Source organism: Lepisma saccharinum, chromosome 10 (genome assembly GCF_977018435.1).
Source record: "Lepisma saccharinum chromosome 10, izLepSacc3.1, whole genome shotgun sequence".
Lineage (NCBI taxonomy): Eukaryota > Metazoa > Arthropoda > Insecta > Zygentoma > Lepismatidae > Lepisma > Lepisma saccharinum.
In genome coordinates, this window is record NC_139238.1 from 44,606,134 (window position 1) to 44,622,974 (window position 16,841).

General features: G+C 36.6%; 2 protein-coding genes across 3 annotated transcripts in view; one reads left to right on the plus strand and one right to left on the minus strand.

Annotated features, from left to right (window-relative positions):
* mRpS14 (mitochondrial ribosomal protein S14) overlaps nt 1–5,540 on the minus strand; it is a 71,084-nt gene extending 65,544 nt beyond the window's left edge. Inside the window, exon 1 of the mRNA XM_083129779.1 lies at nt 5,420–5,540. Coding sequence (XP_082985905.1) covers nt 5,420–5,503 — 84 coding nt within the window. The 5' untranslated portion in view covers nt 5,504–5,540. The remainder of the gene's footprint in view (nt 1–5,419) is intronic.
* Nucleotides 5,541–5,752: 212 nt separating this feature from the next.
* On the plus strand, nt 5,753–15,674 carry LOC145993889 (elongation factor 1-alpha). 2 transcript variants are annotated; one of them, XM_083129778.1, is made up of 9 exons: nt 5,753–5,834; nt 8,605–8,784; nt 9,040–9,219; nt 9,667–9,834; nt 11,069–11,329; nt 12,496–12,771; nt 13,005–13,125; nt 13,803–13,969; nt 15,171–15,674. In XM_083129778.1, exons 2-9 carry the CDS (start codon nt 8,641–8,643, stop codon nt 15,240–15,242), a joined length of 1,389 nt encoding a protein of 462 aa, XP_082985904.1. In that variant the 5' UTR covers nt 5,753–5,834; nt 8,605–8,640; the 3' UTR covers nt 15,243–15,674. The 2 variants fall into 2 exon arrangements, with proteins under 2 accessions (XP_082985904.1, XP_082985903.1); XM_083129777.1 differs by having other exon boundaries at nt 5,809–5,906.
* Nucleotides 15,675–16,841: the final 1,167 nt, after the last annotated feature.

Genomic DNA, 16,841 nt, shown 5'->3' on the forward strand with positions numbered 1-16,841 from the left:
TTAACTCTAACCTATGTTAATGTAACTAACATAACCTAACGTAACCCGAGCATGGAACCCTTTTTTTAACTATGTTAACCTAATGTAACCTAACCTAACGGAAAAAATACAAAATCAGTAACACGAAAGTAGGTATTTCTCGGTTAAGAAGATTGGAAACACTGCATACCCACTGATGATCCACAACGCTACTCAAGCTGTGCCCGCCATATTGTGTGTTACGCAAGCAAAAAAAGGAGGAACAATAATTACTCTTAATGTGAAAAATTGAAATTATTTTCATGACAAAAGCAAAATCCCACCTTAAACAATCTTTCGCAATGCAGAATAGGTAAGTACGAATGTTAAAAATGACGAAATAAATGAGTGAGAGGCGTTTGGCTGAGATCGAAGAAGTAATAGATATTTATTTCATTAATGACTTGTAAAGTCATTTATGTGTAAAGTAATCCTTTCTTGTCTGTCTGTAGAACACTGAATACTTTGTCGTTTTCTGACATATAAAATGATAGTGGCAACCATGAATGTGATGCATGGCTGCAAGCATACAGGATAAACATGTGTTTTTTTTTTTGGCTCATTTAATTAAATTGAAATGAAACCTCAATGAACAAAATGTCAAGAAAACTTGTTCACCTTGATACCATCTACATGCTGTGAAAATTTGTCAGTGATTCACAGCAACATCCTGTGTATGTGCATATCCATATGTGTTTATCAATGTGGGCCTCCATGGTGGCACTGTGGTAATGTCGTGTAATTGTAATTAAGGAGTCCCAGGTTTGATACGCAGTGAGGTGCATGGTGGTTCGAATCACACATCAAGCTGTAAGTTCAGTCTCGATTAGCCTATCTATGCATAAAGTGAACCTAACTTGAGAAAGTACATAAATGTATTGGTGTATGACACTTAAAAATCTTAACACAATGGTATTATGAAAGTATGAAGAGTTCAGATGGTATGGTATGACAGAGGGAAATTCTTTTGGAGAACATACGTATACAATAATAAAAACACTGTCTACCATAAAAGTTACCATTGATGAAAAAATTACATCTCGTGTTTTGCACAGCCAAGTCCTGTCATAGAAGGGTAAATATCTGTTATATCGGAGACACATTTCTTCATTTTTACAGAAGAAACTACTTACGGAAATGAGTTTCTGTAACATTTTGAAAGTTCATGGAGGTATTTTCTCACCGCAGAATGCTGCCCATCAAGAAATAAGCACTCTTGATATAATGAACTTGCATTTTGTGCAAAGCGACCACATTATGCCATTGTTTCCATTATGTATCTGCAGCTGGCACGAGCGTCGAAAGTCACGCGGTCTCGCCAGTGTTTCCGAACGTGTCTTTTTTTTTATGAGAATTTTTTTTTAACTATGCTTACCTAACCTAACTTTGCCGGAAATGGTCCGTGGGGCTATCCGTCAATGGTTTGTGATGACAAAATGAACACAAAAGTGTAGGTATTTTTTGACTAAGAAGGTTGAAACACTGCATACCCACTCCAAATCGACAAAACATAAGCATGACGTGCGATGATCCACAGCTGTGCGCACCATATTGTATGTTCCACAATGGAAGAAAGGACCGAAATGAATTACTCGTAATGTGAAAAAGTAACAAGCATAACGGCACCTTCAACTATGTTCTGCAATACACAAGTGGGGCACAATTGGCAAGTACGAACCATTTGAAACTGAAAATATCCAATAGAAATGTGTCTCCGATATAACAGACATTTACCCAAAGAAGTTTATTTTTGGTGCTACATCACTTTCAATTGATAGTGCTGAAAGTGAAGTGAGTTTTTTTTTAGAGATGTTAGTTCTCAAATTTGTCTTTAGTAATTTCAAACAAGAGAATCCATCAACACTTGGGACTGTTAGCCAATTATTTAAATGTAAACTGCGAATATAATACTTGGATGGAAACTGCACTCACTAGTGTTTCAAACGGTAATTACTTGTTGGCTTGTACATTGGCATAATGACAAAATCTGTCGAAACCCGAAAACATATCTCCTCTGGGAAGGGTTTGAGTAGTAAAAGTAATAGCTAGTACCTACAGAACATTAAATTTCAGCTGTGGATTAATTTTAACACAAAATGGAATATGCCAACCAGGACAAGTTTCCCTGCCATGGTCAATGGTATGGAATCTTGTAAAGTGTAACTAGTGCTGTGTGCCTATAGGAGTAAATACACTTTGTAAAATATAAATCATTCCTCTGTAATTACGTATGGAGATTGGATTCCCGATATTCAATCTTCATTCGTATATCGGACATAATGATATCAGATTTCTTGGATAAATGACAAAACCTATACAAGAATGCAATTTCATTCCCACAAATGAACACTTTGTATTCATTGTAATTGTGAATTTTTGGAAATTTAGATACAATTTACTTAACTGCAGCTAAGTACATACAGGGGCTAGACTCTACTTTACATCCTTATTGGCTTTTGGTGGTAACCAATGGGAGTTAACTACAATGCAGGCTCATCCTTGTGTCTGCATAGTGAATGTGTGTGCTTTGCTCGTTTGCGTTCTGATTGTTTCTTTGCATTCTCGGTGCGTTGTGCGTGTGTATGGTGCATGAAAAAGAACAGGTTCCAAAAACTTGTAGATAGTGTAAAATAAGTTTATCCCCAGAAATAATTTAGTGCGTTCAAAACCGTGCTTGCTTCAGGTAAGTACCTTTTTCTTTTTACACTTTCTGTTCACGATAGCCCCACAAACCATTCACCTTAGCTCCAAAAACCATGCACGGGTAGCCCCACGAACCATTCACGGGGACGAGGTATGCCTACGAGGTTAGGTTATAGCTCATTTCACACCTAAATATGTGCTTCATCATCATCCAAAAAATTTCCTCAGGACGTTCAATTACGCATATCCAGACAACATCGGTTTTTATCGATTTCCTCCTCCAGGTAATTTTTCCTCACTTTGGGATTTACGTTGTTGAATTGCTGGTAAATATGCGATATCGCCCGAATGGATTTCTTCAAATGTACAGGAGAAACTACGGAGCGAATTTACAATATAAAGAAAGTCTCCAATTTTGTTAATTTTCAGTATACTAACTAATTTTGACCTCCTAATCACGAATCTGTTGAAAAAAACCGGGGGTCATGTCTGAAAATTTGAAAAAAGCCGATTGAATTTTCTTTATATATAGGTGTATATGTGTAGTTTTACGAACAAAAATGTAATCTCCTGTCATTGTGTCCAACCACGCCGTTGTTTTACAAGAAAATGATTTATGATGTTCAATTCTAGTACGATCCCTATTTTTTTCGATGAATTTAGGGGTGAAATAAGTGCTAATGGAACCTAACCTAACAGGCCTAACCTAACCTCGTGTGAATGGTTCGTGGGGCTACCCGTGGATGGTTTTTGGGGCTAACGTCAATGGTTTGTGGGGCTACCCATGGATGGTTTTTGGGGCTAACGTCAATGGTTTGTGGGGCTACCCACGGATGGCTTTTGGCGCTAACGAACAATTTTTGTACAATTTCCAGACGTGACCCCCGGTTTTTTACAACAGATTCATGATTAGGAGGCCAAAATTAGTTAGTATACCGAAAATTAACGAAATTGGAGACTTTCTCTATATTGTAAATTCTTACCGAAACTACTTACTGAAATCAGTTTCTGTAGAATTGTCGAAGTTCTTGAAGGTATTTTCTTTTGCGGAAACTGAAAACTTCACCATAGAATGCTGTAGAAGAAGAAATAACCACTTTTTATGTAAGGAACTTGCATTTTCTGTAAAGCGACATTATGCCATTGTTTTTCTCTATGTACGTGCAGATGGCGCGAGCATCGAATGTCACACGGTCTCGCTATTGTTTCCAAACGTGCCTTTTTTTTAACTATGCTTACCTAACCTAACCTTGCCGGAAATGGTCCGTGGGGCTATTGTGAATGGTTTTTGGGGCTATCCGTCAATGGTTTGTGGGGCTATCGTGAATTGTTTTTTGGGGCTATCCGTCCATGGTTTGTGATGACATAATGAACACGAAAGTAGGTATTTTTCGGTGAAGAAGGTTGAAACACTGCATACCCACTCCAAATCGACAAAACACAAGCACGATCGCGATTATCCATGATGAGTGCACACCATATTGTCTGTTACCCAAGCAGAACAAGGAAGACGAATAATGACTCGTAATATGGAAAGTTGACACTATTTTATGGAAAAAGACATAACTTCACCTTAAAGAATCTTACGCAATGAAGAATAGGTAAGTAAGGTAAAGTGTTCCCCTGTGCTTAGAACCACGCCATGAAGGCGTATAGGGGATGTGGGGGTAACGCCCCACACTTTCTTGATCCGGTCGTGAGTAGGGGTGATGTGATCAGCACCACGCCCCTGACCGCCTTTACCCCCCAGGGTTTCCCCCAGGTACCCATGTTGTTCGACGCTGGGTGGGCGCCGGGGCCGCTTCCAACGTTAGAAAAGTTCCCGGATTTGAACCGGCCGGGGATCGAACCCGGGACAGAATAGGTAAGTATCAATGCTAAAATTAACAAAATAAACGAGTGAGAGGTGTTCGGGTGATATCGCATAATTACTGAATTCCTTATACAATAAGCTTTTCAACGATATATGACACGTATTCCTTACGAAAAGGACGTAAAGTAGAGTCTTACCCATACAGGCCCACACACAATTTACTCCTTACGATGATTCTATGCCACAAATATCTGTTCTGAGGTCAATATTTATTATTAACAGTCATGTGGTCCAAATTCGATTCCTGGCAGAGGCTCATTACACAGTGCTGAATACTCAATTCATACTAAAGGTCCCGTATCCTAAGTTTTGAAAATCAGGACTTTCTTTCGAATAGGACTTTTTAGGAAATAAATGGGTACCAATAAATTAAATAAAACATAAATCACATTGTTGCTTGTTGATAACGTAGGTCATAGAGTTGTAAACTTGTTTACATTTTATGATTTACTTTCGCCATTATTTTTCCTACTTGTTGGCTTAATCCCGACGATGATGATCAATGATTACCTATGAAATGAATGAAGGGACAATGATAGATCCATGTCCATGATCCACAGCTCCCGTATTCGAACACGGGAGCTGTGGATTCGAGGCAAGAGATTGAAAAGTTCGGACTGAAAACACGTCGGTCTTTCCTCTTCAAGAAAAGCCACGAGCGTAAAAAGGTTTGACAGTACAAAGCTTGTGAGTAATGTTAACAGATGATTTTAACATAGTGATTTCAGCAACAAAAATTTAACTAACTTTTATTATTTACCATTCACAGCAGACGACCTTTTTACTATTTGAAAGCAAGTGATTTTACTGGAATTAAACACTGACGACGTATCCTGAAACTCACATCACCTATATTTAGTTTTCTTTTGATGCATAAAAAATTACCTGAATAGGCACGAAACCTCCAAAATTGAAAATCTTTAACATAGTAGAGGCGATATAATTACTCCGCCCACAAATTACATCCATCGTTCTTTCGTTACATTCACATGGCTGTTACCTTTGAAGCATTTCCCCACCTCAAAGATTTGGGAGTAAATAAAATAATAAAAATACATCATTCATGTAATTTCATTTTCAACACAATAACACATATGAAAATTAATTTAATATATACTTCTAATACTGTAAGGTAGAAATCTCCAATTTTACGAGAAGTGTAAAGATTGTTGATTTTTTCCTCGGGGGGTGAAGATCACTCTACAGAGTTCCGGTCCGCAATTCCAAGACCCCTCTAGTAAACCCCGTAGGACGCATGTCATTTGGCGTTGACGTTCTCTTTCTGCCGTGGCATCGTGAGGTGAGTAGAACTTGTTGTGTGGTTCTGGAAATCCAGTGGATATCCGATTTGTTTTGAACCATCGGTTTTAAGGTATTGTATTTCTAACTCCAATATATAATGAGAATCATGTGTGATCGAGTATATATTTTTTTAGATCTTATTATACCAGAAAATTTTGATAGAACTTGCAATATCTTGTCACCGGCTGCTGGACCGCATGGTCAATTGTATCTTATTTCTGCATAAGGAAGGGTAGAAAGTAAAATAAAGAGGTAGTATTGTGATTACTATTTAACTTGAAGGTGAGCTTTGTTTTTGTTTCTTGTTTTGAATTGTAAGGAAAGTAAGGAAAATAATTTTAATGTTTTCCATGTAACTGACCATCGTTCGCCATATCTTGTAGAGCGGCCATTACAGTTGGGAAAATCGAATTTGTCTCAACACGTTCAGTGATGTGTGTTCGTAGAGATTTTAGATTTCTATTTTTCATATTGTAAACCACTAATTTGCAGACAATTTGTCTTGTACGAAAGAAGTCGAACCATTTCGTGTTGGATTGGTCTACGTGGCAGTGAACAGGAGAACTGGGCAGGTCACGCGTATGGTAAAATATTGTAATTTGTAATCCTTGGTTCTGTACTAGAATGGGCTGTTCATTAGTTTTTATATACATTCTACAATTTTCTGGTAAGGGAAGGTCTGTGTACAGGAGAAAACATTGCTGAGGTAACCTCGTGATTTCCATCGCGCATGCCGCTTTGTTGGCAAGAAGTTCAGTATGCATTTGGCAGGGTTGTGGTCAGCCTGTGGTGTATTGAGAATTTTTGGGAAGTTGGTTTGTAGCAGACTAGTTTTCAAAAATGGGTATAACCAAAAATGTTCCCCTTTTTTTTTTATTGCCGCATGGACTTGAATGAAGTGATGCAATATTTCGCAATGTCTCTTGTATTGCACTATTGGATGTTATTCAGAAAGTGTTCGGGAATGTCCCGTCTCTACAGCGAAGTGATTATTCATTCATCTGCCGTATGTTTGAAAATTGCTCCCCTCCATGGGATCATGTATTGATCTTTGTATTTTCAATTTTCACACTTCATTTTGTTTGTGCCTTGTTTGCAAGAGTTTTAAAAAAGCTGCTGCAAAGTCTAACAAAGGGATGATTTCTTCGAGACCGCTTTAGATGCAGTGCGAGAACATGTGCATCTCGGCACTATTAGTGTTGCGAATGGACCTTCCAGCTGGTATACTTAAGGCTGGGGAGGGTGGTTTCATGGAATCCATTAGTCTTTAAACTCCTACCAGAATCCTCGCCAATATATAAAAAACCCTTTTTATTTCAATACTCACTAGTTGGCCTTCCACCACTATTAGGATTTCTACAAAAATCGATAGTGATTATTCAAATAACAAATTTGAAGCAATTAATAACTACTATCTTAATTAGTATATCACTACAAACCTTATATTACTATTATCATTCACAGCAATATTAATAGACCACGAAACTAATATGAATTATTAATAAGCCACTAATTTTAAAAGAACAAATCCTGTCTGTAATTACAATGGTCATATCAATTTCTAGAAAAAAATAATGCATTTTCAATTTTTCATTGCTGCATTATTGTATTGAAATTGCCCGTAAGCATGCAGTGTTTTTAAGCCAGTATACCCTTGCTGGTACTAGTATGGATTCTAGTGCCACATGTAGGGTCCTTGGTTTGATAACCTGGTGGATGGACATTGGTTCGTAGTAAAATTGAACCAGTCCAGATTGTTCTTGCTGCATAAAATGTATTTAACAATTTTGATTCAAATGTGGTGTCTGTTCTACACATGTAGAACAATAGCCTGATATATTTTTTGTGAGATACTCTTGTTGAGCACAAGTCCTAAGTTTACCATCACTCCACCCTTTGGAGAGCCAGCTAAGATCAAATAATTAAGAAAATTGTAAATGTTTCCATTCTATCCAGTGGGAAGGTTTCTATCTTGTGCAATAGACTATTTGTACCAAAACTAGTTTGGTTTGACCATGCCCGGAGAATCTGTTAAAACAAGATCCTATCATCTGCCGTAATTGGGTCAGTGGTTAGCCTAAATGATACCTTGAGTTGATTTATTATCTTACCCTTTGGTTTTGCTTAGTATTTGTTGTGTGCAATGATGTGGTGCAATCTGTACATTGTTTGAAACAGTTGTCACAATGGAGTATAGAGTACATGCACTCTGGGATATGGTTTGTCAAAAGCAATTTTTCAAAAAATACCCTCAGTTGGGGGGGGTGGTCAAGGGGAACACTCCCCAAAATGTCACTTGGGAACCTCCAAAATGTTATTGTAGGAAACATGCTGGGCTGTGTTATATATACTCTTTGGTTTGAACCTTCGTTATACACTTATAGCTATATTACTTCCATCAGTTATTGTTTGTAGCAAAGAAAGTATTATAATAGAAATACTCGCATGAGTGTTCACCCTGGATTCTAGTGCCACATAGACTGATTTGCACTTCACACACACACACCAGGCTGGTGCATTTTTTGAAATTGCATTTACACCTGCTCAAAGGTGGGTTGTCTTAATGAACAAGCAAGTCTGAACATTCAGGTATCCTAAATGTGAGTGGGGATGTTTTCATTTGTGCTAAAGAGGTGTGATTTGATTTTTTTTTTTGGAATGGATAATGTAATGTATTCATTGACATTCTTGTGCAGTAGGTAACTTAAATACATGAACCTATGTAACTGTTAGTGCACTTCATATTTGAAATGTTTTTTCAATTTCAGCTCCTAAAGGCAAAGTCTGTAAATCACTAAACCAAAATGGGAAAGGAAAAGGTTCATATCAACATTGTAGTCATTGGACACGTAGACTCTGGCAAGTCAACCACGACTGGTCATTTGATTTACAAATGTGGTGGTATTGACAAGAGAACCATTGAAAAGTTTGAGAAGGAAGCTCAGGAGGTAAGTTAGTTAATAATTAATTGTAGGTTTTTTTTTTGATATCTTTTAATATCAAATTGATGGGAGTTATTTCTCCTTTATTTTCCAAACTTTATGAAGAGTAGTACTTGAGACCATATGGAAAACAAAAGTAATAGTCCACTGAAATTGAATTTACTCATTGTGCATGAATGGAAAATAATTTATTTGGAATAAACTGATGCAGCACCTAAGTGAAGAAAGTGTAGTTATTTAATTTGTTGATTTGTATTTCAGATGGGCAAGGGTTCCTTCAAGTATGCTTGGGTGCTGGACAAACTTAAGGCTGAACGTGAACGTGGTATCACTATTGATATTGCCCTGTGGAAGTTTGAAACCAACAAGTATTACATTACGATCATTGATGCTCCTGGACATCGTGATTTTATCAAGAACATGATTACAGGAACATCTCAGGCAAGTTCTGGCTCATATTTTATAGGTTTGTATTGAGTTTGAATACTGCTTGAAATCCACTTAATCTCTATTGCCACTGCTTGCAATCGCATCAAAGGCCGGCTGGCCTTTAGCATACATTTATATTGAAGTGTTTGATGTGAAGAGAATTGTTATGCTTATTCATTTTGTGATTTAGAAATGTAGGGTTGGTATTAAGTTAATGTTGGCAAATAATTATCAAACGAATTGAGTTAACTGTGGCAAATAATTATCAAACTAATTCAATGATACCTATGTTAGTGTTAAGTAATGTAACATGCTATACATTGTAGTGGAGAAATTCCACTTGTCAACCATCTTGATTAATCTGGTACAATTGAGAACTTTGGTTTTCATATTCATTTAATATAAATTATAAATGTCATGGATATTTGTTTCGGTGTATTTATTGTAATGTTGTTTCAGGCTGACTGTGCAGTGTTGATTGTTGCTGCTGGTACTGGTGAATTTGAAGCTGGTATTTCTAAGAATGGACAGACTCGTGAGCATGCTCTTCTAGCTTTCACCCTTGGTGTGAAGCAGCTGATTGTGGGAGTGAACAAGATGGATTCCACTGAACCACCCTACAGCGAGGTAAGTTTTGCAATAGGACCCATTTCAGATTTTATGGACTTGTTATGAACATACAATTGTACAGTAAGTGTTGTAATTTTGGTTCCACTTGTACTTGAGTTTTGTTTCTACTGGGTGGTCCAAAAGTCCCGAAATGGCCACATCGTGAGAAATACACATCGAACCTGAAAACTAAAAAATAAGTGTTAAGTGAAAAGCTATTTAATGGTATCACGCTTTATTCCCTGCCCCGTGCAGTTGGGCAACTGAAATTTTAAATGACTAATTTTGTATTGTAGAATCTGAAAGAGGACTTCATTCAGTCCGAGCTATCAACCATCCTCCTAACTCAATTAGGAATGGAGATATGGCGATTTTAAATTTTTGCAAAAAATTTCGTAAAACCCCAAATCAGAAGTTCTGCCCCTAATTGAGGTAGTGAGAGATTGCAGATTCAGAATCTGCACTTCAATAGAGAATATGGTTGACCCCCCTTCCATATACTCTATTGAAGGGTCTTGACATGCAGATTCTGAATCTGCAATCACTTTCACTGTAGCTCAATTAGGGGAAGTGTGTCCCTTTGAATTTTTTTGGAGTTTTATGAAATTTTCACTTCATGGTTGTAATTCAGATTTAATCTAATACTGTAATTGTGAAAGAAGTCTATTAAGGATAGGTTATAAATAGGGCTCGCAAAACAATGCTAAACCTGATTCCCATAAGTTAGAATCGGAAAACTTTGTTCTTAAATAAATGGAATTTTTCAATGTTTTTTTTGCTTATAGGCCATTTTCCTGTACTCTGCAGTCTTCATTGCATTTTTCTTTATTTTTGAGGTTTTTCTAATCCCTTTGTTTCGTAAATTTTAACCCAACTGTGCAGTGGATTAAATAGTTAATTGTGGTACATTTATTTTTCCTCCATTTAATATACTTTTTGTGGTTCCCTTGCTGGCCACAATTGCTTTATTTTATTGGGTTTGTCGCTATGAAAAATATAATCGATCTTATGATGTACATGAAACTGTATTTTAAGATGCGGAGACTTGTATTGTGCAAGAGACACTGGAATGAGGTGAAGGACTTTTCTTAACAGTAAAATCCTGAAGTAAAAATAAATGACTACAGTACCACTTGCTTTTCCCTTTGCATCAGTATCATGGGTTTTGTCTTATGATCTTTGAGCCCCTCCCCCTCTCCAGTTGAGCGATGCATAAAGAATCCTCTAATAACATTCCTTTTTCTACTTTCAGGCCAGATATGAGGAAATCAAGAAGGAAGTAGGAAACTACATCAAAAAGATCGGCTACAATCCTGCTGCTGTGGCTTTTGTGCCAATCTCCGGATGGCATGGAGACAACATGCTGGAGGCCTCAGACAAGATGCCGTGGTTCAAGGGGTGGAAGGTTGAGCGCAAGGAAGGAGGTGCTGAGGGCAGGTGCCTCATTGAAGCTCTGGATGCTATTCTTCCACCTTCTCGCCCAACCGACAAGCCTTTGAGACTTCCTCTTCAGGTTGGTTCAGGGTGTCTTTCTATTGGTTTCCCTTAATCCTTGAACTGTTAGTCATGGCCTTATTGCACTAAAATATTGTAAGGACTTGAAGTATTTCAGTCCTTTGGATTGTGTAGTACTAAACTTAGTTTGGCCCTTGTATAAAGATCTGTATTGTGTACTGTGGTGTAACCAGGTGTAGAAAAACAATGGTGCCTGGATATTTTCATTGGTACGGTTCTTTAAATATTAGAAGTTTGCCTATCAAAATTTCCAATAAAAAAAGTTTAATATGAATGTCCTTTCTGTATCGTTAAATGAGATTAATAAGTCTTAAATTTGTGCACTCTTGCTATCCGAATTTTAAAATTGCAAGCTGTTATCAGTTACCTTTTAGGAAGGTCACTAAAGGACAAGAATTATTTTAATCCAATCTTGTATTGATAGATTCAATGAAGATCAAATTTCATAGCTTAGTTTGATTCCTGGCTTAGCCCATATGAACAATGAAAATAATTTAATGTTGGCACTTGAATTATTTTTAGTTTTTTAGTTTTATCTATCATTAACATTAATAGAATGATTTTTTTACTATATTGGCAGGATCTTGTTCTTATATTGGTTGGTGAATACTTCTGAAACTCCCTTTTTTGTAGTGCTAAATAATGAATTTGTGTGAAGTCTCAAATGTAGACATGTGGTAGTAAGTTTTTGTGGTAATGATTTGTGATTTCTCTGGTTGGTAATGAAATGTTTTTAAGTTTACCTACAATTGCAGTTAGTCCAATTTCTGGTTGAATATTTAAATACATGAAAAAGCATAAAATGTTTAGTAAAATACAAAAAATTGATAGTAAAATTTTGAACTTATTGTATGTAAATTGGTGCAAGGATGCTTATTGCTTCTAAATATCAAGAGTATCCCAATCTTCCAACTCAGTGCTTTTAAATTGCTGCTGATTGTCAGCCAGCCCTTAGAGTGCAAATTGTTTTCTTCCTTGAAGCCTGAATTTTTGAGCGTATGTACGCGAGTAGTATGAAAATAAGATCAATGTTGCAATGTAGGGTGGCACTTGACTGATAATTTTGCTGAATAAGGAGGTGGATATATTTTGGCCACCCTGTAGTTTGTGCTTTAGACATTCACTTTTAGGAAGTTTGTATTTTACCATATTTTATCTCCACAGGATGTTTACAAGATTGGTGGTATTGGAACAGTGCCTGTTGGTAGAGTGGAAACTGGTATCCTGAAGCCTGGCACTGTGGTGACTTTCGCTCCAGTGAACCTGACTACTGAAGTAAAATCTGTGGAGATGCACCATGAAGCTCTGACTGAGGCTGTCCCAGGAGACAATGTTGGTTTCAACGTGAAGAATGTTTCGGTCAAGGAACTGCGAAGAGGTTTCGTGTGTGGAGACAGTAAGAACAACCCACCAAAGGGTGCTGCTGACTTCACTGCTCAGGTGAGAAATTCTGTTGTACAGCTGAATAAATTAATTCTATACAGTAATGTTAAGACTAATATGAAGTATATTACTTGGAGAGAAAATATTTAAGCTTGATAACCATTCACAAAAATTATGAAATGCAATAATTTTACAATGATTTGTTCTGTGAATGTTTCCTGTTATTGCCATTATTAATACATGAGAATTCGGTAGTTGTTATATCCACTGAATCTAAATTCCTTTTGTAGGTGATTGTGCTGAACCACCCTGGCCAGATTGCCAATGGGTACACTCCAGTGCTGGACTGTCATACTGCTCACATTGCTTGCAAGTTTGCAGAAATCAAGGAGAAGTGTGACCGTCGTACAGGTTAGTAATTTACGTTAGTGCATTTTACCTTGTAATCAATGGGTCCTGGCCTCAATACTATCTGAAGGTGGTTATTTTGAATCTGAAGGTGGTTATTTTGAATCAGAAATGAAATTTTTATAGATAATTTGGTTATTGGCGTGGACTAAGATTGTAGTCTTGATTTTCAATTTTTAAATGAGAACCTAATCTTGGTCAATTTTATGTAAACTGGGAAGAATTTAGGAAACCTTAAATGCAGCTAAGGTTGCATGTATAGTGTGGGAAATTGTTATTCCACTATTTCTGTGTTAATGCTTAGTTCTAAACTTTTAAAATTTCAAGGGATGGACTTGATTTGGAAAGGTAACCTTTTCGAGTAATCGCTGACACTTGTTTGTAACAACTCCAATAACTTACAATGGAATCATTACAATCCAGAAGTCAGCATGAAACACTCAAGTTTTTGATTTGACTAGTGTGAATTCTTGATTTTTAATGAATCACTAATAGTTAAAATTGCAGAATGTAGAGATTTAAATAAAATAACATTAGTGACATTTCATTGTCGTAAGCAATATAATACTGTAATGAAAGCTTAGTTTTGAGTGCCATCAGCATTCTTTTTTCACTGCAAAGAAGAGTGCAATTGTAGTACATGACTGAATTGTGTTTATATATATCACTATTGATTTCAGGTAAGACTGTGGAAGAAGCACCGAAATCTATTAAATCCGGAGATGCAGCCATAATTACATTGATACCCAGTAAGCCCATGTGTGTGGAGTCTTTCCAGGAGTTCCCCCCACTGGGAAGATTTGCAGTGCGTGACATGAGACAGACTGTTGCTGTGGGTGTCATCAAGGTAAGCATTGCAACATTCTAGATGTATTAACCAGGTTGAATTTTTAAATTTGATAATTGTTATAAAGTTGCACACATTGCATGTATATGAATAGCTGGTGCAATTAGCCTATTAATATTTTCTAGTTGTAATTTTTACAAATTACATCAGGTTTAATTTGTTCATATTTTCTTGCTTTGAACATTTGTAGTTTGAATTTATTACTAAGGTGTCTTTTGTGTGGTCATCGGAATTTTTTTGCAAATTCGGTTAACTTGCCTAGGCAACTTGCAGCTTTCTAAATGGAGTAATATACTAGTACTGCAATTCAATCCATAACAGTAAATGGTATTCATACTATGGGAATGAGACACGCAGTAATAAATGGTGGCAGTGGTTGCCGAAATTAATAGAAAGTAATGTAAATCAGCATCGTGGAACATGTGGGTACCTTAAATAAATGGTAGTAACGAACATTGAAGAAATGGCTTACACACAAAATGAATTTCTATCCTTAGGAAATTAGAGCAAAGTTGATTCAGCTACTTTTGGGAATACATACTTATAAATGCCCTGAGCAAAGTTTTTCAGTTGGAGCAATATATTAGACTGAAGTTTTTTTGCAAGATATGATACCTTGAAGTTTATTAGTTAAATTTGAGTTTTAAGTCATACAATTTTTCGTAGATTTGTATATCCTGTAACATTTGAGACTTGTATTTGTAAAGGTATTTAGAGCCTGAATATGCCAAATGTTAACTATGTACCTTAAATTAAATATGTATTTATACCATTTAATTGAAGTAGAAGTTTTGGACACATACTTTATATTAATATATTGTGTGGTAGGGGAGGGGTGAAAGGTGGTAATGAGTAAGGCTGATATGAAAATGTCTTGTAGTCTTGAATTTTTGGAAAGTTTCTCTTAAACTGGGAATTATACTTAAATTTTATCATGGTCCTAGAGTGGTCATCTCTTCCTGATCTGGAAATTTTTTAATATTAGGCAGTGACTTAGCCATCGTTCATTTTTCAGTTTAACCTAAGGACTATAACTGTAGCGATGGGAAAATATTTGGAGCTTGTTCATAAATTACCATGTGAGATTAAATTTATGTACAGTTCATCTAGTCCTAGTGACAGTTGGTAATTTTGCCTTGTTTGGTTAGTGCAAACTGCCCCAGTGGGGACTTATCTTAATGTGTGCTGCTTCTTTTTCCAGAGCGTCACCCACAAGGATGTCTCCAGTGGAAAGGTAACAAAGGCTGCCGAGAAGGCCCAGAAGAAGAAATAACTAGCTGTGGTTCTTGGTCCTACAAAATGCCTCTCTCCAAGTCATCAAAGCTTCATAAATTTCCAGCCCTCTAATCTACAGGCAGTCGGAGAGTTGGCGAGCTACAGAACTGGGGAGGTCCCAAAGGGTTTATATCGACTATTGCTTTTATTTCTTTCAAAGTGGTTACTAAAGCATTGTTGTCATCGTAAAGAGTTTAGAAGGAAAGGCAGGCTTTTTCTTAGCCTGACTGTTTTTAATTTTATTCTGTTTAAATGTGGATAAAGGACAGTTTGTTTGAAAGGAAAAAAACCAAGGAAGGACAAACATTATTTTTTTAATTTCATTCCTTTTTTTCATGTGGCATAATTGTTATGTTCAGTTCTGAAGCAAAGTGGCTTCTGTACATACACGTCATGGTTTAAAGGGCCAATAAAAGCTTATTCCACGAAATTTTTCTTTCCTTAGTTTCCTTATTCTGAACATGTGTGGTATGAAACTGTTTTGAGAGCTTTGATTACCTGATCACAACATGCTGTTAACAGCCAAGAAACTGATGCAAGGGATTTATACACTTGTTTTCATAGGATTTACATAATTTATAGTTGGTGAATAACTCTTCATTATGCAGAATGTTACAAGGTTGTAAAAGTGTGAAAATGGAGAAAATTTAGATTTTCTCTAAGTTAACATTTTTGTATTTTATAAGTTAAATTCTAGCAGAAACCCTTATTTTTAATATAAAATTTTTAATTGCTAGTCAATAAGTATCGCACATGAGCTCCTCTCTATCCAAGGTGAATTATTGTAGGTTTTCTAATTATGTAATGCATATTACAACACTTGGTTCAAGTTGAGACTAAAATATTTTTTAAACATGTTTACGTACGCAGCCCTAATGAGTTGGTCTGGATATCCAGGAAAAGTCTGGTAATATTGTTTCTACAAAATTTTAGACTACCTGGTGCTTAAAATTTAACTGAAATTTTAAGTTGTCAAAACGTATTTAATAAGTATGAGCCTCAGTAGCTAATCATTGGGGTGTCTGATTGCCATGTGAGAGACCTTGGTTTTTTCACCTGTTGAAGTGGATCCGGTGTCATATAGAGTGGGTACCTGGAGGAAACTGGTGTAAAGGTAGCCAGGGCATGGGTGCTGATCACATCACCCCCTACCTTAGGCCATGGTCGAGAAAGTGTGGGTCCCTAACTCGACACCCCTATGTGCCTTCATGGTGTGGAGCACTTTACTTTTTTGTTAAATTTGAAGTCAAAACATTATCAGAGAATTCATGAGTTATACTTTTGAGTCTGCTTTCCTTTAATGAGTTTGGCTCATACTTTGAAGTTTTGGAAGCAATTTCGCTGTCTTTCATTGCACGATTTCCTCCTGTTCTTTATTTTAATAGTATTCATTTACCAAGATTTTGCCTTGCCAAAGTGATTCTCAAACTGGTACTTATACAGCTAGGGGTACATGAACCACTTGAAGGGGGTGTGGTTTTTCATCCATAGTGTACCTACAAATATGATGTCTATTTAGGGATTTAGAGTAATTTCAGTGTGTTCTCCGCAAATGCATGTGAAGAGTTTTGTTTTCATATCACCTGATCATGAGCAG